General features: G+C 38.6%; 1 protein-coding gene across 2 annotated transcripts; it reads right to left on the bottom strand.

The window, feature by feature from the left end:
- Positions 1-1,617: 1,617 nt before the first annotated feature.
- Positions 1,618-26,011, bottom strand: DDX4 (DEAD-box helicase 4). 2 transcript variants are annotated; one of them, XM_072359905.1, is made up of 17 exons: positions 25,907-26,011; positions 24,404-24,530; positions 22,916-22,984; positions 20,564-20,638; positions 18,981-19,067; positions 18,299-18,382; positions 15,917-15,958; positions 14,589-14,731; positions 13,745-13,897; positions 12,319-12,473; positions 11,027-11,156; positions 10,028-10,194; positions 6,395-6,540; positions 5,374-5,473; positions 4,213-4,483; positions 3,980-4,060; positions 1,618-2,119 (listed from the first exon to the last, which is right to left on the bottom strand). In XM_072359905.1, exons 1-17 carry the CDS (start codon positions 25,991-25,993, stop codon positions 2,039-2,041), a joined length of 1,998 nt encoding a protein of 665 aa, XP_072216006.1. In that variant the 5' UTR covers positions 25,994-26,011; the 3' UTR covers positions 1,618-2,038. The 2 variants fall into 2 exon arrangements, with proteins under 2 accessions (XP_072216006.1, XP_072216007.1); XM_072359906.1 differs by lacking the exon at positions 13,745-13,897.
- Positions 26,012-26,341: the final 330 nt, after the last annotated feature.

Here is a 26,341-nt window from a genome sequence, read left to right as displayed (position 1 = left end):
GCAGGGATGCAACAAGGAAGACTAAAGCTCACTTGGAGTTGGCAAAGGAGATAAGGGATAAGTATGTTAATGGTAAAAGGGAGACTAGGCATAACGTGGGTCCCCTGTTGAACAAGGGAGGTGTCCTGGTAGTGGGGGATGCTGAGAAGGCAGAGATGCTGAATGCATTCTGAATGCCTTCTTTGCTTCACTCTTCACTTCAAAGACTCCTGGACCCTCTGACTCCTGGACCCTGGAGGGAAGACAGAGAGTCCAAGAAATTGAGAGCTTCCCTCTGGCTGAGGAGGCAGCTGTCCAGGAGCACCTGGGTGGGATCACAGTGAGGGTGATGGAGCACTGGAAGAGGCTACCCTGGAGTGTTGTGGAGTCTCCTCTGGAGATATTCAAGACTCGCCTGGATGCCAAACCATGCAGCCTGCAGTTGGGTGCCCTGCTTTGTCAGGGGGTTGGACTCTATCTCTAGACATCCCTTCTAAACCCTGCAGTTCTGTGAATCTATGAAAGCCTGCCTTGCCCAGAAAGTCTGTGCTGAAGAATATTATTTTAAGCTTAGTTACATGCTACTGTAACAGAGCATTTCAAAAGAACATTTGCAAACATTATGCCTTCAAGTGTTCTCAAGAGACTTTAGAACTGGTTCCAAATTCACGCACAGAGTATTTAACCCACAACCTATTGTTAAGATTGGTAAAGTTAGCTGAATGTTGCTTTTTTTTTCTTAAAAAAATCATTTTCATTAACAGTTTTGATAATTTAGTTATACTGGAGCACACCTACATCTACCAGAAACAGAGGAAAAAGAAAGAACATAGTTTAATTTATGTCTTTCAAAACAAAAAGATATTCTACTTCCTCTTTTGCAACCTCTGTTTAACTGGAGAGGAAATCAACAAAGGAAGCTACTGTATGGAAGGGTAAGATGCATAGTTACCTACAAAGAGCAGGGAAATGAAACAAATTGGTAGTCAAACATGCCTTTCAAAAATACTCCACATGTGAGCACGTTCTCTTTGAAGTTTTAATTGCATGAAACCCATACTGTCGGGTTTCTTTTCCCCCCAAGCTCCCCCCTTTCTACTCACATCAGATTAAACAAAGATGAATATGCATTCCTATAAGCACAGAGGATAAGGAAAGCTCATGAGTTCAGGTTATGTATTATGTTTATGCATTTTTAGTAGAAATCATTTGAGACGCTTTAAATGATGAGTTGTACTAAATGTAATGAAATGTTTTACAAGCTACAAATACAATGCAAGCCTACAGCACATCCAGAATACCTCTTCTTAGTCAGTTACACAACTCATCCTGATCCTCCCCAGCCAAACATGTGCAAGATAAGAGGCAAAGCAAAAAGCACCCTGTGATTGAAATGATCCTTGAAACAAGGATAAGTTGGTCTCCTTCGAAGGCTTTTTCTAAGATACGTACAACCCATGGCTGCAGTTAGTTTGTTAGCCTTTCATAAACATGGAAGAGCTCAAGAGTAAATCTTCCAAAAATTACTACTCATACATATTTCCTGCAGCAAGCAAATCAAGAAAACCCCAAACTTCTGACATGAAAGCCATAGTGGACACACAAATCCTCAAGAACTGCCCCAAAAAGGAGCCATGCTGTCCAGGGCACTAAATACATACACTGCTTCCAAGTTGCAATTAAAAAGAATTTTAATAACAAAGTATTAAGTTCAAGTGATATGCTATTTTCCACTTGCAAGCAAAACAGGGATGACAACTCACTTGTTTATAGCAACGCATCACTTATACCAACATACCAGCCCCAGCAAAAACCTACTGATTGAAACAGTTAACACTTAGTATCAGGCTTTTTTGTTTCCTGAAAATGGCTTTTGCCTTCCTACATTGTGTGAAAATCACCAATCTGTTCCTTTTTCATTGTTGAAATCATCATCATGAGATACAAGGTAGCTTGTGAAGACAAAGTGTTTCATAAAGCTTAACAGTAATTAAACGTTAACTGTAACAGTTCATTTAAACCACAACAGAATACAACAGAGTTCGGTACTAGATTTGCTTTACTCCCATGACTGAAATGTTCTTTCAGTATATGACATCCTCTTTTCTCCTGGGTTCACTCTGCTGCTGCCTGTATTAATCTAGGAAAGAGAATGGGTACTAGTTTAGAATCATTAGCAGTATCAAGCTTTCAACAAAAGCTGCTACAAAACAATTGGTATTCATAACCCTTTATATTCTCTAAATGCTAATTTTTAGAACAAGGAAGGAGCTTTCCATAACTCCAGTCTAAGATGAACATGCTTTTATCAACCTCAGTTTTAATCTTTCCCAAAGTTTAAATCCCAGCTTTTCCCCCTACCCAACACAAATTGGTTCGTGTAATGCCAAGGAAAAACTTTCTCCTCTTCCTTAAGGATGTCTGCCTGAACTATCTTCCCAATAAAATCCTCTTCCCTTGTGTAGTCAACTACAAGATTGTTCAAAAAAATCACCAGATAAAAAGCCTGCAACAGACCACAGTTCTAAATGAATCATTTTGTTACATAATGACCTTTTTGTGCATTCCATTTCAAAGAGAAAGTGAATACTGCATACAAATGAAGATGTTCTCTTTATTCCCCAGGATAAAGGCCATCAGCATCTTTATAATGCCTTCATCACTACAGAAGCCTACTCCAACTGACACGGTTATATTAGTACTATAACAAAGTACTAGATACCGGTCTCTGTCATAACCGGTAAAGCACTGGGGAAAAAAAAAAAAATCTAGGATTACTAGTTTATTTCAAAGAAAAAAAAGCTGATAGGAACATGCTGTTCCTTGGAAACACTGCTTTCAGAAGGGCTCACAAAGCAGGCATTAGGAATTTGACAGTCTCCAAGTCCAGATTTCATGCACTGCATATGTATGATTAACAAGGCAGCATCCTCCAGCCATAACAAGCAGCAAGCATGTTTCCTCTGAAACCTCTGTTTATGAGTGAGTGGAATAAAAATTTCAGATTCTGTAGTTCAGATATTGCAAGGGAATAAGTGTCCTTGAATGTTATGTTATGTTACAAATGATACACTCGGACTTCAAGCATGAGAAAGAAGTAAGAATTTAAGTTAACTCATGTCCCAAAGAAGACCCAGGGGAAAAAAACATTCAGATCTGATTAAGGAATTGGACAGGCATGTGGATACACCCAAAATAAAACCTTTTCACTAGTTATGGAAGGCAAAAAACATGAATCATGAAAGGAGTATCTGAAACTGAATTCCAACTTCAGACACCGCATGAACACAGAATGAGTAATTAATTATCTGGAAGTCTCTAAAAGTGTATCAACACTTGGAATGCAATTGTGATATAATAAAATTCCTTATGAAAATCATTAAGGAATGGATTTTGTTAACACCAAAACTGAAGCAGTAACTGAATTAGCAAGAATTATCAAACTAAATTAATTATCAATTATAAAAAATTATCAATTCTAAATTATCAATTCTAAAAAACTTCAAGTATGCACAGAACAGCAGTCTCAGCAGCTACACTACCTAGAATTTCTCATTTACTCAGGTTGTATTTTCATATCTGTAAGAGCAATGTTAAGAAGCCGTAAGATTCCTCAACACAAACTCTATAAAAAAATTTGACATGAATCAGGTTAGGACATTTATCTAGCTACAATTAGCTTAAGTTGTCCGCCAAATCAGTTACTTAAAATGCATAGGTAGTAGAGAAATTGTGCATATTTGTACAAACCTTTTCTTTCAAAGTCAGTTTTGATACTGCAGATAAAGATTAATGCAGCTAGCAAGGCTACAATGCAAACAGTCAAACTTAAGACCAGTTATCCAAAGTGAGCTTCAGAATCATTACGAATTTTTAAGAGGCATGACTCAGATGAGGGACTCAAGTCCAAAAGTTTCAGCAACACATACTTTGGATATATGTTGTGACCCACACCTTCATACTGACAGAGAATTCCAACAGCAAAGACTTCCAGACTTACCCTCCGTGCACCAAGTGATGGAACAGTATTTGTCCCTTCTACAGCCATTTCTTCCAACCAAACTGGAACTTCCTGCTGAGCCTAGATAATTAGAAAAGGGAATCTATCAGCTTTGAGCACTTTGCCAGTTCATATTAAAAGTTACACAACCACAATGCAGTTAGAATTCTTACTTAGTACACTGAAGTGAGATCCTAAGAAACAGAATTTCAACACTAAGATTTGAAACTTACTTCTGAAAGCACTTTAAGTAGAGACTGTACAAGATGGCCATCTGACTGATCATCAAAGAATGAAACTGCTTTGCCAGGATTTCCACAACGACCGGTTCGTCCGATTCGATGTACATAATCTTCAATGGTGTTAGGGAGATCAAAATTAATAACATGTTGAACATTTTCGATATCCAGGCCTCTTGCTGCTACCGAAGTTGCCACAAGAATTTGACATTTTCCAGAACGGAAATCGCGAAGGGCTATCTCTCTCTCCCTCTGTTCCCTATCTCTGTCAAGAAAACAATTGTTAGAAAATCTCTGTAATTTGCACTATTAAGATACAAGTTAAAAGGTTCACAGACAGAAGCAGTTATTGAAAAAAACATTACCCTCAAGCTACCCATCTAAGTTTTCTGAATTTTTAATGGGTTAGCAGTAAGACTTACCTATTTTAACTTGAAACTCCAGAACAACTGCATTTGTTTCAGAAAATAATATATACCAGAACTACTTCTACAAGTGCATCCATGGCCCACCTCAAGGTAAAATAACCTCAAAGCTAAGCATAAAAAGGTTAAAAAAGAAAAGAAAGGTGCTGGGACAAAGGTAAGAGTTCAGAGAAGAAGAGAGAAGAAAAGGATACACAACACTAATGATGAGGCTGCAAGAGAACACAAGAGAAAAGTCTTCGTATGCCAGTCTCTATTTAAGAAGTCTGTGAGCACATCACGGAGGCAGAAACAACAGCATCAGAAACCTCTGTGGTACACAACTTACTGCTTTGGGGAACTGGCATCACAGACGGGAAGATCCACAGCTCCCACTTAATTCATGAATGTAATCTCAAGTCTTTTTTTTTTTTTTGTTATATCTGTGTCTTTGTCATTTGTGTTACAACAGCCGATTCTAATGAATTAAATAAAATTTTCTTGTTTAGCAGCAGATGTAGAATTCCCCATTCTTACAGAGTATCTGAAATGTGGTCTATCATGAAGATGCATACTCATCAAACGAAGTGACAAAACTCACCTTCAGAAATGCTACATTCTCTACAGGACAGAGCTGCTGAGGATTACAAGGCAAACTAAACCAATACAACCTGATTTCCAGAAAAGTTAATCTTCAGATATATCACTACCGATTTAATAAGCACTTCAAGAATTTTCACTTAATACTCACCCATGAATGCTGGTGGATGGTAAGTTCTCTTGACAAAGAAAGGCTGCAAGGTAATCTGCCTTTTTCTTTGTGTCCACAAACACCATGGTTCGTTCACCACCTACGTTAAAAAGGAGTACAGATCTAATGGAGTTTGATGCAAATTCACTATTCAGAACTGTAGTTAAAAATATCCAATGCAAGAATTGGTTTCAAATTAAGTCTTTATGGCATGATTTGAACAAATTCAATCCATTAATTTCTAAATCAACACAGAAACCCAGGTCAACAGTCATGCATTATATTTTTCTCTTCATTAAAAGCGATGAAAGATGAGTTCTGTTCTGTGGGAAGTTCCAGCATGTTCCCTCTTCCTACAGCATATAGCTGCGGCACCTTCAATTTCAAAGTAGACTTCTCGATCTTCAGAAACCTCTCTCTCTCTCTTACTTTCCTCAATTTATTAGCCTTCATTTTAATTAGATTGTATTATATTGTGTTATCTTGCATTCCCATATCATAGTAAAATAAGTTTTCCTCCTTAGATCGTTGCCGCTGCTCTGTTTGTTTCCTTGAGCCCAGCTCCCACCTCCCTACCTCATTCCCTTTTTTTCCCTTCCCATTTTTTGGGTTCAGGGGTCCCATGGGCCTACTGCCCTCTCCCCTCCCGTCATGGACATAGATCAATCTAGATAACTCCGTGACCCCTATGAAAAAAAAAAATACAGGCCCAAAGGTTTGTTTACATTTAATAAACCTACGCTCTGGTGAATATCATCAGGTGCTAAAGCAAATAGTAACAGTCTATGCGAAGAAACTAACTGTCTACGAAGTTTCATCACCATTACTCAAAGGTCAGACCTTTACCAACACCCATAATACAACCTTCTCTAAAAGCTATGGCTCCCTGCAAAACGCTTCAAGCTTCAATCAGCAGTCTTGTATGCAACAGAATGCAGTCGTGACTTAACAGCAAGAGCATACGTTTAAAAGTAAGTGAGTCTATCTCTCCTGGAAGACAGTTAGTTACAAGGAAAGTTACCTGTGCTTTGTAGAATTTCTATTAGTTTATCCCTCTTGGATAAGCGGGGGACCTGAAGAATATTTTGCTGAACATCACTGCAGGCTCCACAGGTATTTCCAATAACAAGAAATATATAGTCAGTCTTCAAAAATTCACCAGCCAGCCTTGAAGAGAACCAAACACTATTAAGCACTATTAACACTGCTTATTTTTGCTTCAAGATCAAGCAGCCATCACAACAGTTACTCATACAACTTCTCAGCAGGAAGTGAATATAATGCCACACATGGGTTCTTTCTTTTTCAAAAAAGGAGAAGTTTGCATTATTTTCTAAACAGTTGTACAAAAAATGATCAGTGCACAGACATGCCCACAACGTCTCACAATTACTGCATTTCTTAGTCATCTCAAACTGTTCTACACAGACACCTGAAATACGTTCCTGACACATATGCTACCATTCCTGGGGCACTATTTCATCACTACATGAAAGGAACAAGGAAGAATCCCACAATGTCCAGAACTGAAGATTAGTCTTCAAAGAGACACACCATTTTTTTTTTGACCGTTGAACAAAAGCTCCACTTAAAAACATAGAGCTTATCCCATTGCACTTATTTACCACCCCGTATGTGAAACTCAGCTTATGTTCTGGTCTTAGATTTTAATCTGAGATCAAATGTGGCAAACTCAGTATCACCAACAAATGCCCCATAATAGTTGAGAATTTTTACTAAATTAATCTATCTGTAGATAAGCATGCTTTGTATCCAGTGTACAAAATGTGGTTTTCACTGCAGTAGAATTCATATCGCAAACAAGTTAATGTCTAACTGAATCTGGCAGCCTCAATTAAACTTTAGATTAGACTCCTAAAAAAAGTCAAGTCTTAAATACATTCAAATCCTGACTTAAGTACTTGAATCTCACACCTAATTTTATAGGGGCAATCACAACTTATAGTGTGTTTCTCATCGCAAATACAGAGGTTACTACAGATTAACATCTTTTTGGTCTTATGACCCGAAAGGTTGTTGAACACTCAGAGAAACAGTTCTAAACTGAAAGTAAAGGCTAAGTTTAAGGTCTCTGAAAAATGTCAAATAAATTAAAAAATGGAATGAATAGAAAATATCTTCTACTTTAATGGAAGACATAAAGCCCAAAATTGCTAAGCAAAATTTCTCACATCAGCTAGGAAAAGCTGGTGGCTCTCAACTCTCCTACACAACAGAGGTTAGACCAAAGGTTATGTCATAGCTAAGATCCAAGCTCAAGAACAAAAGTAAACATTATTCCTCATTTAGTCTGAGGAAGAGGAGGCTGAGGGGAGACCTTATTGTCGTCTTCCAGTACCTGAAAGGTTCTTACAGTGAGAGTGGGGCAGGTCTCTTCTCACTAGTGACAAGTGACAGGACGAGGAGAAATGGCCTCAAGTTGCACCAGGGCAAGTTCAGGTTGGATATTAGGAAGAACTTCTTTACAGAAAGGGTGGTTAGGTACTGGAATAGGCTCCCCAGGGAGGTGGTTGAATCGCCATCCCTGGATGTGTTTAAGAGCCATTTGGATGTGGTACTCAGGGATATGATTTAGCAGAGGTTTTTTTTGTTTTTTTGTTGTTTTTTTTTAAGAGATGGGGTACTGGTTAGGCTGCGGTTGGACTTGATGATCTTCAAGGTCTTTTCCAACCTGGGTAATTCTATGATTCTATGATTATGTTTAAGCCAAATCTGACTAAATCTACACTCAGAAAAAAGAAAAAAAAAAAAAAAAAAAGCTTGAAAAGAAGTGCAGGAGAGCCTAAAATGAACGATGCCAAAGAAAGTGTCACATTCTGAAGTGTTTTTTTGATAGTGGAATAAGGAAAAATCATCAGCTTTTCTGACATCAGAATACGGGGGGAGGGGAAAAAAACTCAAAAAAACTCAAAAAAAACCCAAAAAAACAAAAAAAAAAAAAGGAAACCTTTTTACTTCTCTAAAATGAGAATATTACCTTTAGGAATTTTTGTTTCAAAAGACTTTAAGAACATTATGACACATTTCCAAACTGATCCACGCACTCACATGAAGTCTTCTACCAGCACTTGGAGATTCTGTAAGACTGACAGCAGCAAGGTAGGCTTCTCCACAAGAGAAAGCAGTCAGTATGTCATATATTTTGAATTGAAGGCAATTTCCCTTCTGATGCTGGTAGTTATAGTATTCTCAGCTCATCCACCAATACATATAAAAAACATGTAGCAAGCGTATTAGCACCAACACTAGAAATCTAGAAATTCAGAGATCAATGTTTCTCTCTAAACCCCAATACCTCAGCCAACTAGAGCACATTCCTCATCTTAAATGGAAATCTTTTTCCTGTATATAGTAGAAAGTGAGATTGCAGTCAGGCCTGAACAGTAAACACAGAAGGAACATGAGCCACACTCGCCTACACTATTACCTGAATGCTTGATTTACAGCTGCAGAAATGAGGCCAGTTATTAATTCACTACAACTTCCTTTCAACACAAACATCTCCACCAGAGGTTTGACTGAGGAACCAAAGCCACACCAGTCAATGTAAGACTGAAGTGCCTTCAATCCTACTTCACAAAACGCAGTCCATCTCACCAAAAGCTGCATTAACTGATCAGGCGGTAAAAGACAGTCCATCGCCCTTATTACTGAGGACACCCAACTACCAAAGATACTTTTTTCCTCACTTTCCAAAAACATCGTTGTTGAAAAGCCAGAATTGACCCAGTGAAATAACAATGTAGTTCACCTCCATGGTCCAACTAGTTTATAAGCTATCAATCTGTAATACACTTACTGTTTGGGGTTTTTGTTTGTTTGCTTGTTTTTAGGTCATAACGTCACAACAGTATCACTTAACACAAAAGCCACCACAGTTATGTCCTCTGCTCAAACTGCAGTTTAGACCCCTCTGATTTAAAACAGGACTTTTAGATGCGAGTCTCTTTAAAAGTGGAAATACTGAAAAATATTCATCCACCTATGGGAAAGGGATGCTTTGTTCTGTCAGGTTCAGCAACACCATTTCCATTCGTTGAAACTTGCTTTTGGCTGGAAAATAAAACATTACATGTATTGAGAGATGCAAGATGCATCTAAAAGCCATTAGTGGAAGTTTCAGAACTACTGAAACCAAACATCACTCATACATGCAAAAAAGGATGCTATATGAGGAAGGCTGGTGAGCTGAACAATAGTTGAGCTGTCTGTTTAAATTATGCCCTGAAACCTAAAGACTACAGTACCAGTGCTGCTTGATAAAGAGCAAGACCATTGCTTTTAAATCTCAAACATGTGTTGCTGCACAAACAAACAAATAACCAAGGGCACTATGAGGACTTCTGCAGAAGTGTAACTCAAGAGCTTTCAGACTTCACTGAATTCTCACTAAGAACCTCCTGAGAAAGCAAGCAACTCACCCTTCATCTATGTAAGTTAGATGTATACATGTAGATTTGCTACTGAGAAAAAAATAAGTATTCAGCAAGGAATATTAACAGTGTAGCTTTTCAGTCTATTCTAGCAAGTTTATAAGACTTAACAAAAGAAAAAATGAGTATCCTTCACCCTTCAGACATATAGAAGCATACAAGCATACCTTCAGATATATTCCCATCTTTGTTTAGCTCACCTCTGAACTTCCTCAGGAAAAGTGGCACTAAACATTAACGTCTGACGTCTGTCTTTAGCTGGCATGTCTGGATAAGAAATCAGCTTCTTCATATCTAATCCAAAACCCATATCAAGCATGCGGTCTGCTTCATCTAGCACCAAATACTTCACTTCCACTAAACTGATCTGTAAACATTTCAATGAGAGAAAAATTGTGTTTTTTCGCTGACAGTATACACTTATTTGTCAAAGTCCATCTTCTAAATATTTCCTTCTAGTTTAAGTTAATTGACAAATAAAAGCCCAGGTTCTTCTCATATATTATATCTTACTTGCACCTTGGTCTCTAACACTGTTAATCTGTACCAATTCTAACCATACGCTGAAACCAAAATGCTTCAGAACTTGGTTCCCCAATTCAAACCAAGATGGAGCCTACTGTAGGTAAATTGTTACTCAGCACTACTGGTTTGAAATCATGTCCAAGTTTTACAAGGATTTTCTCATAACATCCTAGCATATTCTCAAAAACTGCTTGGCCTGTAAAAAGTAGATGTCAGAAAGCATACAATGTTATCCTTCACAAGTACATACTGCTGGTTGTGACTAGAAACCCAATTACCACAAAAAGCACATAAAAACTACCACAGCAAAAAGAATAAGACAAAGAGAAAACATGCTAAGGGATTTTCCATGAAAACTAAGACAAAACATTCAGTTTATTTAACTGTAAAATATAATTGCCAAGAACATTGTAGCCAATTTGATCTAAAATGGTATTCTCAGTGTGACCCGACAAGGACTGAAAAGACTGGACACACCACACTTTCCAAAACATTATGGTACTTAGTTATTCCAGGAAAAGCTCACTTGCACTTCAAGGGCATGTTCAAAGGCAGTGTACTGACTGGTTTTCAAGGCTCGTTTATTTGCTTCTAATAAATCTGAATAATGAACACTACTACATAAAAGGTTAAAATAGCTTAAGGGAACACAGACTTAAGTTTTAGAAGCTTACCTTCCCTTTTTCAATAATGTCAAGAAGCCTTCCAGGAGTGGCACATAATATATTACAGCCTTGCATTATTTGACGGATTGAATGACCTGTTTGTGTACCTCCATAGATCACAACAGGCCTTATACAAGTCCTATTGTATAGAAAAAGAAATGGATTATTATCTACATATTTAAGCTGTATCAATATATGAAAATAAGCAAATATAGTCAGATTTACCACAAACCAATTTGAATGCTTTAATCCATTTATCATATAATACAGTTTATAACAAAGAGCGGAATTTTTGGCCTAGATTCTATCTCTATAAGCTCAAGATTCCCATTCAGACTACATACAAGAGGGTGCACTGCACACAAGAGGAAGGAACATTGCATCTCAACTGCATTCTTCCCTCTCCCTTCAACTGAGATACAACACAGCAGTAAGAACTGGGAGAGAGTTACACACTGCTCCCTTTATATTGAAGGCTCAGAAGAAAAAAAAGGGAGGTCAGAAAATATAATGTTAAAGCTGCACGCATCAAAGGGACAGTGCAGAACATTCACAAGGGGAAATTTCTGAAAAGCAGAGAACACTACTCAGGCACTAAGCTGCAAATGCGTTCCATTACTGAACCAATTTAGTACTCTCCCAGCTGAGAAATTTTGGTTATATCTACCAAGTTAAGCTACATCAGATCTGTAGAAAAAATGCACCTATTAACAAGAACTACCTTATGCAGCTTTCTGTTAAAGCTTCCACACGCGTACAGAAAGCATTTTCATATCTGAATTCTGTTCATCCTTGAAGACATTAATTCAGCTCCATATATAACAAGGTTCAATCAGATAAAACCAAGCTAAACTAATTTAAGGATAAAACTAGGCTAAACTAATTACCTCTTGCGCCACTGCTAGTAACCCGGAAAAATGAGGCCAATCTCAACCTCACCACAACTTCCTTTAAGGTAGCTGTAGAGAGCAATACGGTGGCTCTTGAGACACCTTTTCTCCAGACTTAATATCAGTTCCCCTCAATGACTTCTCTTAAGACTTATGCTCCAGACCCCTCATCAGCTTTGTTGCCCTTCTTTGGATGCACTCCAGGGCCTCAACGTCGTTATTATATAGTTAAAAATATACCAAAATATAAAATACGTTAAATATATAAAACCCAATATAGTAATAAACTTGCTAATCAGCATTACCAGCCTAAGCTCCAGTGTTTGTAGTTCTTTGATAGGCATAAACAATTTTGGAAGTTTGTGGAAAAAATTATTTCTGATTAAGTAAAAAGCAAGTACAGAAGCTTACCCATACACAAACTTCCTTGCTTCTAAGAAGATCTGATTTATCAGTTCTCTAGTTGGTGCAACAATAATGCATCGTGGTTCTTGCTGCTTTTGGAAGACACTTGCAGTTACGCCATCCTTCATCATCTGGTCCACAATTGGTAGAAGAAAAGCTGCCTAAAAAAAAGCATCAATGAATGCTGTTTAGACTTAAAGCATTGGTCATGGTAAAGCTGTGTATCAATCTATTAGACAGAATGATACAGCATACTATAAACTTCAAGAAAAGCACAGCAAAAGGACTTAGATAACACACCACAGGTCAAAACTTTCTCCCTGCCTAAAAAGTATGAAAACATTTCTCTCGTCCTTAAGATTCCAATACTGCAAGAACACCACCACACATTACCTTATTTCTGAGTTCTTCAGGCAGTTCTATACATCATCCTGACACATGGTACTATTTAAGCACCCTAGGATCAAATTCTGTTCTGAAACACGTACTTAGGAGCTTTCTATTATCATCAGCAGATCTGCAAGTTAACAGAGTATTAACAATCTCTGGATTGCTACAACAGCAGACTAATTTTTGACATCTGCATCAGCACTCCTACTTCCAAATAAGTCTAGTTACACCCAAAACAGAACCTTTGTAGACTGACAAAAAAGCATTCTTTGTAGACATTCAAAAAAAGCACTGAATACTTAAGGTTTTTGCACATTTCAGCCTCTCCACAAACAGAAGTAACATTTCTCTAAGCAGCAACTAGCAACATATATATCAAAGCTGGAATTCCACACAGTGCTAAAACTCGAAATGGTATGTTTAATAGCCAATATACAGAGCTGTCCGCAGTTAGATTTGTATACATTAAAGTTTAACAAGTTGAGACAACTGTCAGCTTCTAAGCTCTAGTCTCTGTATCACTGTAATGAATCACCTAAAACTAAGCCTGGTACAAATCAGACTTGGTTCACACTAAGGACGACAAATCAGGACAGCATACTATTGAAATCCAGCGTAAGTTTAAAAGACAAAACAAAACAAAAGTCTCTTAACATACTATTATTTTCCTAATAAACTGTTTCCACAATGGCCTATAAATCTGCTTCACTATCTGTATGTTCTCAATGACTTGTCTAGTCATTAGTGCAGTGAAGCATTCAAAAATTAATTAAATTAATTAATTTAATTCAATTAAATTTAATTATTCTATTAATTAAATTAATTCGAAATTAATTAATTTAATCTGAGAATAGCTCTCCATCTGTTCTATCTCTGCCTAATAACACACTTGACAAATGGTTTATCTTGTACTGAAATGACAAAAACAATCACATTACATGCTTGCCAACAGAAGAATGCTTATTTTGAAGTCTGTGGCATCCACCTAAATCTTCGAAGTCGTGAATTTACAGTATAAATGAATGCTACAGAAAATGCTTACTGTTTTTCCTGATCCTGTCTGGGCACATGCCATTAAATCCCGCCCTGCTTGTACAACAGGAATGCTGTATTTCTGCACTGGAGTAAGTTTTGAATATCCAGTTCTAGATATATTCTTCCTTAAAGTCTGAGAGAAGTTAGCTGCTTCAAAAGTCTGCAAGGGGAAAATAAAATGTATTGTACAGTACACAGCCTATTTTACAGTATACAACAATGCATGTTTAATAGATGAGACACTTACTGAAGAATACAGACACTAAAAGGACAAATCTGAAGAGGGGTCTCACTTGTCTTCTAGATACCAGAGTTCCTAACAGTAGAAGCCTCCAAGTATCCTCAAGCTATTCATACTCCTGAAGAACTGTTGCCTGTACAGCAGTGAAGGACTTCAACTTGTCTTACTAACTTTGGGAAAAAACTAAACAGAAACTATATATAACAGCTGGGCTCAAACAGGAAACATACACCATGGTATACTTAGAAGGCAGACCACAACTCCTCTGTTTTGTTTCTTGTAGAAGATTCATTCTGATGTACTCTTAATGTCTGTACTAAAACTACTAATAAGAACTAAAGCAACACCCCCATCCAGGAGCAAAAAGCACCATATAGAGAAAACACACCCTCATTTCCCTACCACCTGCCCCCACTCCCTTCTCCTACCTTCCCTCCCTCTGCCCTGCTTCTTTATCCTTCCTCCTAGAAGGAAGGAGACCCTTTCCCTTCTTTTAAAAAAAAAGCTAGCCACCTTGTGTTATGTGGAAGCAAAAATCACATATTACTTTTTAAACAAACAGAAAATCACAGAATCACACTCAGTACTTGAGAATGAAATGTTCACTAACCAGCAGTGGTGATGGAGGGTCAATTCCTGACATATCGGCAGTGCATTCATCATACTTGTCAAAATTAATTCCTGTCTGATAACATGCAAAGATGGACTGTTCATCATCAGGTGGAGGAGGGGGCACGTAAGTCACCTTTGGACCTTCAGAACACAAGAATAAACAGTGTAAAGAAAATTTAGAGTGTTTCAAGTATTGTGTTACTGAAGTCATTAGTATATACCTCCACCTTACAGGAGACAAAGATACTTATAAAGCGAATTCTACTAAAACTTAGCTTTACACTGCAATACTGAAAACTTGCTTGCACACAAAACAAGACTTTTCTAAGGCCGTTCTATAATGCATTCTCACATTTGCTCAGGAAACTTACTTTGAAGAGATACTAACAACAAGTATGTTAGTTCCTACATAACTACTGCAAAAATTCATTACACTACAAATTGGCTCTACCTCCCAACAATGAAATCATTAATATTAAAAGTATAATTCTTTTGTCCCTGGTAGTTCATTAATACTTCAGCATTCCTTAAGGGACCTTTAAAGCTAATAAAATCAGATGTAAAAAACGAATTATTTGATGTTCACTAAAAGGTTTGCAACACAAGTCTTTTCACACAGACCTCAAGTAAGGAATGACTATAATCCAAAATTATTCATACAGAATTAAGGTATTTGTTATTTGTCCCCTTGCATCTCAGAAGTACAAGGAAGCAAAATAATGCCAAAATCTCCTCAAAATACACTCAAGGTAATTAAACATTCTGATAGACTGTTTCAACTGACACATTCAATACATGCTAGAAAGTCATTATTCATTAAACATTTCAACATGATTTCCTGCACACAGAAAGTATGACATTCTATTTACCAATCTGATCTCAGTAAAACACATCAAGCCCGTCTTCTGTACAGAGCACCTCAAAAGTGACATCTTAAGTGAATGACCTACTGCTTCCCAAGCATTTTTCTGTAACAACTGTAATCACCATTTACATGTGACAGCCAGTTAATTTCTGATAGCTGTGTCTCAAGTAGGCAACAATTGCAATTAGAAAATAAGAACATTCCATAGAGGAATTCCACAGCAGTCCACTCCAAAACTAATCACATTTATTTAGCTGAGAACAATGACAGCATTGCCCCAAAACTTAACGATGAGCACAGTTTAACAGTACATGCTTAACAACTCACGTTATACAGTTCAGAGTTATAAATTCTCAGAAATCACTACCTTCTGTCTTATGAACTGAATTCTAGCAATCTTAAGAAAAAATGCTGCCTCAAAAGCAAGTTAAAATTGACATATTACTTATGAAGCTGCTTACCTCTTCCAGAATCAATTTCTTCACAGTGTCCTTTGTGAACTCCTGTTAAATGAAGCAGTCTCCAAAGTTAGCTTCTTTTAGGAAAAAAAAAAAAAAAGCTAAGAGAACACTTAAATAAGGACCATAATGAAAAAACGTATCCAAAAACACTTGAAAACTCAGCAGCATATCCTGGTATGATTAGCAATTGAGTTTACGTATTTAGCTAAGCATTGAAAATTTAATTATCAGAAGCTGAAATACACACCAAAAAATGACTTGCTCGAAATCTTTACCCTCAAATTTCTTTATTGAAACAAAAAGCACAGCTGCACAGTTTACACCATTGACAGAACTGTTTAGCCAACGTATCTAAATGCACGACATTATTTGCCACAACTTAAGTTTCATTTCAAACAGTTATTGTCCGAAACACAACACAGACGATTTTGGTCTTGAAGATGCACATTTAACTCATTTAAACAAGCAGTCAAATCCACAAGAAGTGCTGAATTTATGAGCCCTTTTTTATCTTCACATTCTGGGACAAATTTTCCTTTCAGTTCCATAGATGACTTCACTTTGCAAAGTTTTCTTAGCCACCTTTCTTCAGAAAACCAAACAGTGACCCCATAATCACCACCTACACTTTTAAGGAACTCCTGGAACTGTCAATTATTCAGTCCCTCAGACTTCACAAAATTCATGGCTTTGATGACCATTTGCATGACATTATCCTTTTCTAAAGCTTCCGCACATAGATTTTCCTATCATCTGATGCAAGAATATTTCATCAAGCACGAATTACCAGTGGAAACCGCATCATGTTCTATTACTTTATAAATCCCTTTTTTTTTTTAAACCAACCATCACCAGGGTATAACCAGTAGTGAGACTGCAAATGCACTGACAAAGAATAAAGAAAATTGCTTTAATGTTTCTTTTTTTACTGATTTAGTTGTGTCTTCCAGTGGCTACCTCTCAGTGATATTATATTCATTATCAGTACCTCTAAGGAAATTCCAAGTCAACTCATATTTGTAGCATCAGTATCTTCATCTACCAGCAAAGCACAAAATTTGGATGTAGCAGTAGGGGACACAAGCTGCAATGTGAACACAGCTGGGCCACACGCAGCCCATTGGTTGGGCATACCTGCTGTAATCCATGAATTCTGCACAGCTCTTATGCTCTTTTAATGCAAAAGCTAATAACATACCAGAATACCCCATCTCTGCTGCAGCAGGTGATAGAATTTCTGAAGTCATAGAGGATTTCGAAAACAATAATTTATGTCTCTTGCACACAATTACACTGCACATGCTAAACTTGGTTTCATCTCCCAAAGATGTAAAACTGTACTAGTAACACCCTAATTAAAGGAATGGCCCCCAGAAAAGTGAGGGAAGCAGCAGCATGACTACTTATTGTCTACATCAGCTGCATTTAAAGCAATTGAACAGAGATATGAATGGAATAAGGGACTTTATCTTTAGTCCAACCAGCTAAGAAAGGTTATTAAACACACCAAGGACAACCTGTTTAAGGCTCTTTTAATCCACAAGAAGCAAGCCCTTGCAAAAAAATAAAAAAGAAAAAAAAAAGAGCTGCAGATAATCTGTTAGAAAATGATATGTCTACCTAATGGAAATTGGAAGAAAATACATAATTAAGAATACTCTGAATGCTGCATGCCACATATTCCAGGGAACTTGTACTAAATCATTTGTATAAGACCTGATTCTGAGTTAGCACTCTGTACGCAGCAAAGCAACTGTTCCACTGTGATCTATTGAGACTTGGCCCCTGACCCTCCCCAGCATACACCGAGATGTGTGCTTGTACATACTTTTTAGCATATGATAGAAAATGCAGCTGCTTCATTCCTATTTTTTCTACATTTGTATGCCCTTCCTAATATTTTATATACTATACACAGATTTTCAAATTGAATGTAGAATGTACTTGAGGGATAAACACATCTCAGACATTAGGGAATACATTTAGCCCAACCTCCTCCAACACCCTATTATAAACCTCAAACAAACCTCCCCACTTCTGAATCTTTAACTAACTTGCTGTATTTGACTGTAGTAAACTTTTGAACCACTATGTTAAACTGGTTAAAGTGCTGATCAAGTGCTACTAAGAATCAGTCAACCAAACTTTGTGATTCATCACAGAAGTATTAATAATCCCTACATCACTGCTGTATCACTTGAATAAAAATCTGTTCACAACAGCATGCAAGCAAGCCATCTAACTGTTGCAATAGGTCTTTAATTCCCAGTGGGGGGGAAAACTAAGATAATATCACTTACCAAAGCTCTGATAGTACTACTTTGCTACAAATCAGCAATGAGAAAATCCAAGATACAAATCATGTTACTAAAAACATCTCACCTGCAAGACCCCCAGCTGCTCCTCTTACTCCTGCAGCAAAAGGGTTGCCACGCAGAGGACTATTTCTTTCCTCGCTATTAAAGGCTGTAAGAAATACAAAGCATAGTAAGGTGCACATCTAAAGTTAGTTTTATAAAGCATTATGCCCAATGCTAGCATTATAGAACCACAGAATATCCAGAGCTGAAAGGGACAAGGATCAAACCCCCCGCCTACCCAAGTCAAACCTTTGACTGATTACACTGTTCAAATGCTCCTTGAGCTCCAGCAGTTTTGTGCCACTGCCCTGGGGAGTGTTCCAGTGCCTCACTACCCACCCTCTCACAAAGAGCCTTTTCCTAACACCCAACCTGACCATCCCCTGATGCAGCCCCATGCCATTCCCTTGGCTCCTGCAGCTTTCACTGGTCAACACCAGCATCTCTGCTTCCCCTCATGAAGATAAATGCCTGATACTACTTATGACAAAATCCACAGTGCAATATCCCCAGGAGATTCTTTGTAATTTTTACCAGTTCTGCATTATTTCCAGTGATATGATCTTGCAAAGAAGGTACCCCTAGCACATCTGAAGAAATAAAACTATTTCACAGCATTATACTTTTAGTTCACCAGGAGTAATCAAATCAAAAAGAAGGACCTAAGGTGCAGACCCACACAAACCAGTCAATTCAAAACTTACACTTGCTTTGCCCAAAGCTGCCAGGAACTCTTCTAAAACCTTGCTCTCGCATACCAGGGTCATTTGTGGAGTTCCTCTCTTGAAAATCTGCATCATGGCACACAAAACCTTAGTTTGTCTGATTTTGCACATACACATCAAGTGACCTTTATTTGATTATTCTGTGAAGTCCTTGCTTTATTGCACTTTTTATTAGAATTAACAAAGCTATATGATTTGCCCAAACATGAAATTTTTTATTTTATTTTATTTTATTTTTTTTTTTTTTTGGTGCTAAAAACACAAAGAAAATCTACTGCTCTCTTGTATTGCATCTTTCCAGGAAATCTAACATTAAGTCTTCACTCCTCTGGTTAATCCACAGGAAAACTGGCTTTCTCCATTTTTGCGAGCAGTACCATAGTGAGACAGCACTTACTACTTACTGTCCCACATTACTATTTTACTTCCTCACAGTCCTTAATGCTCACATTAACCCAGACTACCAATAAGCCTAACATTTGCATGGGCACAATGTATTTCTGGCTTTTCTAATGCTAGGAGGAAAAAAACACAGTTCTTAGGAGTTACACTAGACTATGTCACATAAAGTGCATTACTATTAGAGTAAGCCAAACAGAACTGAGAAAACTTTCAAGAGTAAATTCTACTTTATTATTCCATTTTAATGTACTACACATCTATTACCATTTATCTGTTAGTCTTTACAACTGAACATTTGTTCTCCCAAATAACAGTAACAAAGATCATCACGCTGGTTTCAGCAGAGACTTCATAGTGTCTGGTATGATACTGAGGAGAAAGACACTGATTATTTAGTTATTGCTGAGCAGTGCTTCATAGAGACAAGGATGTTTCAGTTTTTCAGCCTGTCCTATTATCCCACCAACCAGAGGACTCAGACACTGAGAGGGGTGGAACATGAACAGCTAATTTCAACTGGCCTAAAAGAGATTACATATTATATGGCATCATATGAAAAATATATATAAAACTGAGAAGAGCAGGCCAGTGGAGCAGCTACTGCTCTGGGCATCAGTCAGCAGGTGGTGACCAATCACACTATGCATCACTTTTCTACAGATATTTATGTATTACTATCCTTACTATTATTCTTCTCTTCCTTCTCTGTCTTCGTATCAATTTTTATCTCAACCTATGAATTCTACTTCTTTTTTTCTCCAATCTCTTCTCCATTCCACTGGGAGAAGGAAGAGTGAGAGAAAGTCACTGTGGTGTTCAGCTGATAGTATATGCTGCTAGATGAGATCAAGAAGTTCTACTACAACGTCTGTAGCTCCTTTGCAATGTGCTGTGAATACTCATTCATAAATAGCCCATCATTTGAGTTTTTACAAATGCAAAATAAAAATTGCATTTTAAAGGAGATAGGCTAAGTATAAATATTCCTAAGCATTACAGACCTTAAAATACACATTTAGAGTTATTTTCACAAGTGTTAGAATTATCACACAAGTCATAAATGCTCACACAGGTCTGATACAATGAAACTGAATATAGAAATAAGGAAAACAATTTATCAAATACAAATAGTCACAGAACAAAACATTCTGGAAAGTTACCTCTGCTTCCAAAACTCCTCCCTCTACCAAGTCTGGTCACTGGTTGATCCTCTCTGTTCTGATGTACAACAGAATCTACAGATAGCAAAATAAATCAACAATTAAGATCATCTTTGATTTTAGCGTAGTTGGTTGTTTTATTTTGTTAAATGAACTCCACATTAAAATTACAGAATATATTCAGGATGAACAGGAGTTTGTTTCCATAAGCCAACCAGGCCTGCTGGCTAAAGTCAGGGTTCACCTGTCTCAAAGAAGGGAAAAGGATTGTAGCCCAGGAGTTGGCAGAGCTTGTTAAGTGGGCTTTAAACTAAGTATTAAGGGGGAAAGAAAGTAGAGCCAGGCTCACTAGAGATGAGTCTAGGGACAGCATGCCACAGTTGAGAGCAAGACCAATGGCCCAGCTGAAGTACACCTACACTGCTGGTGATAAACTATTGGATGGCGTGCCACAGTCAGAATGGCTGTGTGCTAGTGAGATCCTTTAATCTGCTTTATGAGGTGCTGGGTACATCAAAACACATCTAAAACACACCAGTGCACGCACCATGAGAAATAAAAAAAGCTAGAAGCCTTGCCTCAGTCCAGGGCTACAACATCACTGCTATAAGCAAAACCAGCCCTGTGAATGGTGTGATGGATGGTAACAGGCTTTTCAGAAGGGACAGGCAGAGCAGGACTGTATGTTGTGCAGGGGGTGGACTGTATGAAAATGACACTTGTCAACAACTTGTTTGACAGCCTCTAGGTAAGGATTAAGGGACACGGAAACAAAGGAGATGTCACTGTGAGAGTCGACAACAGACCAAAAGACCATGATGATGATGAACTACTCTTCAAGGAACCTAGAGATTTCAAGCTCAATTGCCTTTGTCCTTATGGAGCACTTAAGTGACAAAGTTTACCTGAGTACACCATACAGCTTATATAAACAGATGCAACAGATGCCTAAAAAACCTAAAAACATAAAACAGAGAAGACCTCATGGGTGAAGTGGTGAACTGTGGCTATCTTGGCCATAGTGGCCAAGAAGTACTCAATTCAAAATCTTTTGTGACAGGAGGAAAACTGCTACCAAAACCTCAACCCTGAATATAAGAAGGGCAAATTTTAGGCTGCTCAGGGAACTAGTTATTAACATCCACTGGGAAACTGCTTTTGAAAGTCTTGGAGTCTCAGCACTGCCTACCCTAAGTACAACCTCCTGAGTGCACAGGAACCAGGCAATTCCACAATGCCAGAAGTCAAGTAGGTGGGGCAGAAGGCCAGCATGGCTCAACAGGAATCTTCTTCTAAAGCTCTGGCAGAAAAAGAAAGCACACAGCTGCTGGAAGCAAGGTAAAGCTACAGGTGATAACTACAGGATGATATTCACATTTACACTGAGAAAATTTGTACAGCCAAAGCTGTTAGAAGTTGAAGCCGGTCAATACGGTGGCAAACAACAAAAAGGTTGCTGTTTTTTTTTTTTTAAATACATTAACAACAAAAGGAGAACCAGAGAGAACATTGGTTCGTTACTTGATGAGAATGGCTATCTCACAAATGAGGACAAAGACAAAGCAAGAGACTTTAGTGCCTTCTTTGCCTCTGTCTTCAATACTGACTACGAACTCAGGGACCTCAGATGCCCCAGGTTGGAGGCCATGGTCCTCAGCCAACTATTCAGCCAAACCCAAGCTTGTACAGGATTTGCTGCTCCACCTGGATGCAGATAAGTCTATAGGGCCCAATGGGATTCACCCTGAGTATTCACAGGGCTGGATAATGTCACTGCAAGATGTCTCTCAATTATTTTTGAAGGGTCTTAGGAACCTGGAGAAGTATCAGTTGACTGTATATAGTTTGGGCTCCCAAGAGGGGAAAAAAAGCCTACAGTAAAAAAAGACAGCATTTCAAAGCTGGATGAAGTTAAGAAGAGGGCTAGAGGATGCTTATGTGCCTGTAGCACAATCACCTTTAATTCACAGTCTGTGAATTTAAGGTAAGCCACAGTAATCCATTTCAGTGTCTAATAGATATAGTAACACATTAATGGAGGAAATAAGAAACAAAATTCATTTCAATATTCAGGTAATTCCATACGTAATAATATAATACATATACTAATATATATTATAATAATATATATAATATATGATGCAACAAGGTGCCCTTAAACAGCAATGTTTAGGGCACATACAGCTGCCTTCAAAAACAGAACAGTATCGCACTGCAACAGCTTTGCTACTAACGCACACATATTTCAGCACCTACTAGGGTACCAATAATAAGGTTGCCAGTCCTAATGCTTTGTCCAAAAGCAAGGCTTAATAATCCCTAAAAGTACAAATTTTAACTGCACAATCCTACCTCTGCCCCCAAAACATCCTCTAGTGCCACGCTGTGCATGCAGACTCCTGTTAAGTCCTTCATTAGCACCTGGAAAAGTAAACAAACAAAGCTTTTGACACTGTCTCCCACAGCATTCTCATATACAAACCAATGAAATTCACCCTACATAACTGGAAACTAAGGAAAACTTCTGGGCCCCAAAGGCTGCAATCAATAGCATAAACTCCAGGTGGAGGTCAATCATTAGTGGACTACCCCATAGTCTGTTAAAGGTGCCAGAAGAGTTTACCATCTTCATTCAAGCCTTGGGATCAAGGGACAGAGTGCACCCTTTGCAAGTCTGCACACCTAATTTAAACATCAGCTGAAACACAATTCATTAACTTTAAGTTAAAAGTTTTCAAAAGAGAGAAGGTTTATCCAGCCCTTTCTGGGAAGTTAAAAAAATAAAAATCCCCGTCACTACCTGCTCTCTGAATCCTCAACTTCAAATCTGGAGAAGTTCTAGTAACAGAACTGAATTCTGGGTATTGCCCATACTGATTTTCCAATATCTTGAGATATTTATCTAATTAGGTAAAAAAATCTCCTTTTCACCTACGCATACTGCCTTGTTCTAAATGCTCATAAGAAAATAAATCTAATCTGTGCTAAACATGACACATTAAAAAAGTTTAGGTTGCGCTTCCACAGCTGTTTTGAACTAAATATGAACACCATATTTTTATCCCAGATACAATTTCACTGAAGTTAAAATATTCACATTCAGTTTCAGCACAGATAATTCCCAAGAAAAGAAACCAGTGAGAACTTCTTAACTGCCCTATCCCACATCCTGTCAGTTTTAAGCTAAACCTGTTTCCTGATCTGGTTATTGTACCATCACTCAGAGTATGTGCTGGGACAAACTGCTTCTAGCAATATCAGCATGGCCTACTATAACTAAAGATTCTCTTCAAGTTTAAAAAGGTAAAATCTTCATGAAATCAAAGTATTTTATGGAAACTTACAAACTAAAAGTTACATCAATGTAATGTCTCATTTAGTTTTTTTATTTTTAATTTTTTTTTTTAATGTTTCAACAGCTTCCTGTGAGCTTTTCTTATTCTACAACTGTCAGGAAGTACCTTGATAGGACTGCTCAACACTGCATGTAGTATCTACTCTTTTTCAACACTCTTTCACACAGGCATTTGTAGAAATGGTTACCCAGTCATCATCCATTCACCTTAAATTATACAATGTATTCAGCACCAACTATGCTAAACAAAGGAGTGAGGGACACAAGTAAAACTTACTCCTTATATTATTTGTACAATTTGATGTTGATTATTGCATGAGGGAATACATGAAAATATTAAATAAAACTAAAATGGTTTTATTTATAGAATAATAATAATAATATAGAATAATATTTTATAGAATAGTACCATGTTACATCTCCTAAGCTTCTCAAGTCATCAACTTCCCCAAATATCAATAAAATCTCAAGGAGTTTTTGCATACCAAGTGAGCCTTTATTCTGACTAAAACCAAAGAAGGGGCTGTTTGGTCTGCCTGGGAGCCCAGACAAGGGGCTGCTTGGTCTGCTGGAGAACCGGTGGGATGGGCTGTTTGGTCTGCCAGAGTTAGCCTACAGGGGAAAAAAAAAGGGACATCATGATGTTATCTTCAGGTCAAGAAAAGTATATGTGAACTAAAGGTGCATTTAATTGCCAAGTCTCGCATTTAACATAAAGTGCCTTCTGCACCCATGTGCACAGTCTTTCAAATTATTCTGTTCAAAGTTTCTTACACTTCACTACATTGAAGTGCATAATGGTCATACACAAATGTCACCAGAACCAAATAATACACAACCAGTATGAAGACAAGTTTATCTTGCCTCCTGTCAGACTTGTGGAGGCATCAACTTCACTTTGCTAACAAACATTTAAAGCCTGTTATAAACAAGACCCGCCTGGACGCCTACCTGTGCAATGTGGTGTAGGGAGCCTGCTTTGGCAGAGGGGTTGGACTCGATGATCTCTAGAGGTCCCTTCCAACCCCTACAATTCTGTGATTAGTCACCCAAAGCAGTAATGCAGTCTTTTAAAGTATTTCTTTCCTCCAGTTTAGGCTTAGAAAGATTACGACTACAAGTACCACAAATAAAACTGTTCCCATCACACGCTGACAGATTATCCTCAAGTATTTTAAAGAAGTCGGTCCCTCTCAGTTTATTCAAACATTTGGATGCTCCATCCCAAACAGTTCAGAACAGCACCAAATTTTCATATTGCACCATTGTAACATTTTATTTCCAGCAAAGCCTAATTTCCCCTGTTTAATACAAGTTAGACGTGCATTAGTAGGCCAAAGCACCAGATGATGGAGTAACATCAAAAAGTTACCAACATTTTTACTTTCAAGATCATGCTTTTTTATTTTACTACAACTTACGTAGTTTTCTTCTTGTCATTACCAGCCTTTGCAGGAAACTAACTCCAAAGCAAGAAAATTATAATTACCATATAGTACATGCTACTACTGCTTCTTTGGGCAACTGCACTGATAACTTGTCACCTACTTGGATAACCCATTCATCTCTCCTTACCCCCATTGCTCTAGGCTCATCAGAAGATTCGTAACACATCCTGAAATTTACAGCAGCAGCTTCTGATATTAATTCATCCCATAAGTAGTAAAACATTACTCAGCTGTCTCTTATTACAGTCCCCTGCCTCACCCTTGACTTCACACCAAAGCATTTTGCTCCCAAGTAATCAAGCAGCAAAACTGCACGCGAGGAACTGGCACACAAGGCTGCCGGCTCTGACCGCCCAGGCACACAGCCCGCTCCCCGGCCGGGCAGCTCCGTGCCCTCGGCTCCCACAGCACAGCCCGGCACTTTCTCCGCGCACCGCACCGCTCGGGGAGCCGCAGGGAGCACCGAAGCGGCCTCTCGGCCTTCTCTTCCCCGAACGGGCCGTCCCAGCGCCGCACCGCGCTCCCCTGGACACGACTCACCGACCACACCTGCTGCTCCTCAGGACGCCGCAGGGGAGCCGCAGCCGCCTCCTGCTCCAGGAGCTCCAAGTCCCAGTCCTCCTCCATAGCGAACGACAGCAGCTCACCTGCAGGACCAGGACCAGGTGAGCAGCACCCCCAGCCCAGACGCCACCATCCCGGCGGCTCTCGCGATGCGGACACGCGGCGGAGCCCACCCCGGCACGCACTGCCCTTGGCCCCGCGCCCCGCTCCGGTTCCGACACGCCGCGGCTGGCCCCGCGCCCCGTACCAGCGCACACACAACCGTCCCTCTCCCCGCCAAGTAGCATGGCGCCGTCCCCCGAAGCACCTTATATAGCCGCCACCGCGTGCCGCGGCCGCGCTTCGACCGCCAGCCAATGGGACCGCGGATCGTCACGTGGCGCATGCGCAGCAGCCGTCATGGCAGAGAAA

Source organism: Excalfactoria chinensis, chromosome Z (genome assembly GCF_039878825.1).
Source record: "Excalfactoria chinensis isolate bCotChi1 chromosome Z, bCotChi1.hap2, whole genome shotgun sequence".
Classification (NCBI taxonomy): Eukaryota; Metazoa; Chordata; class Aves; order Galliformes; family Phasianidae; genus Excalfactoria; species Excalfactoria chinensis.
The sequence above is the reverse complement of the archived record's forward strand: the minus strand, read 5'-3'. Positions and strand labels throughout refer to the sequence as shown.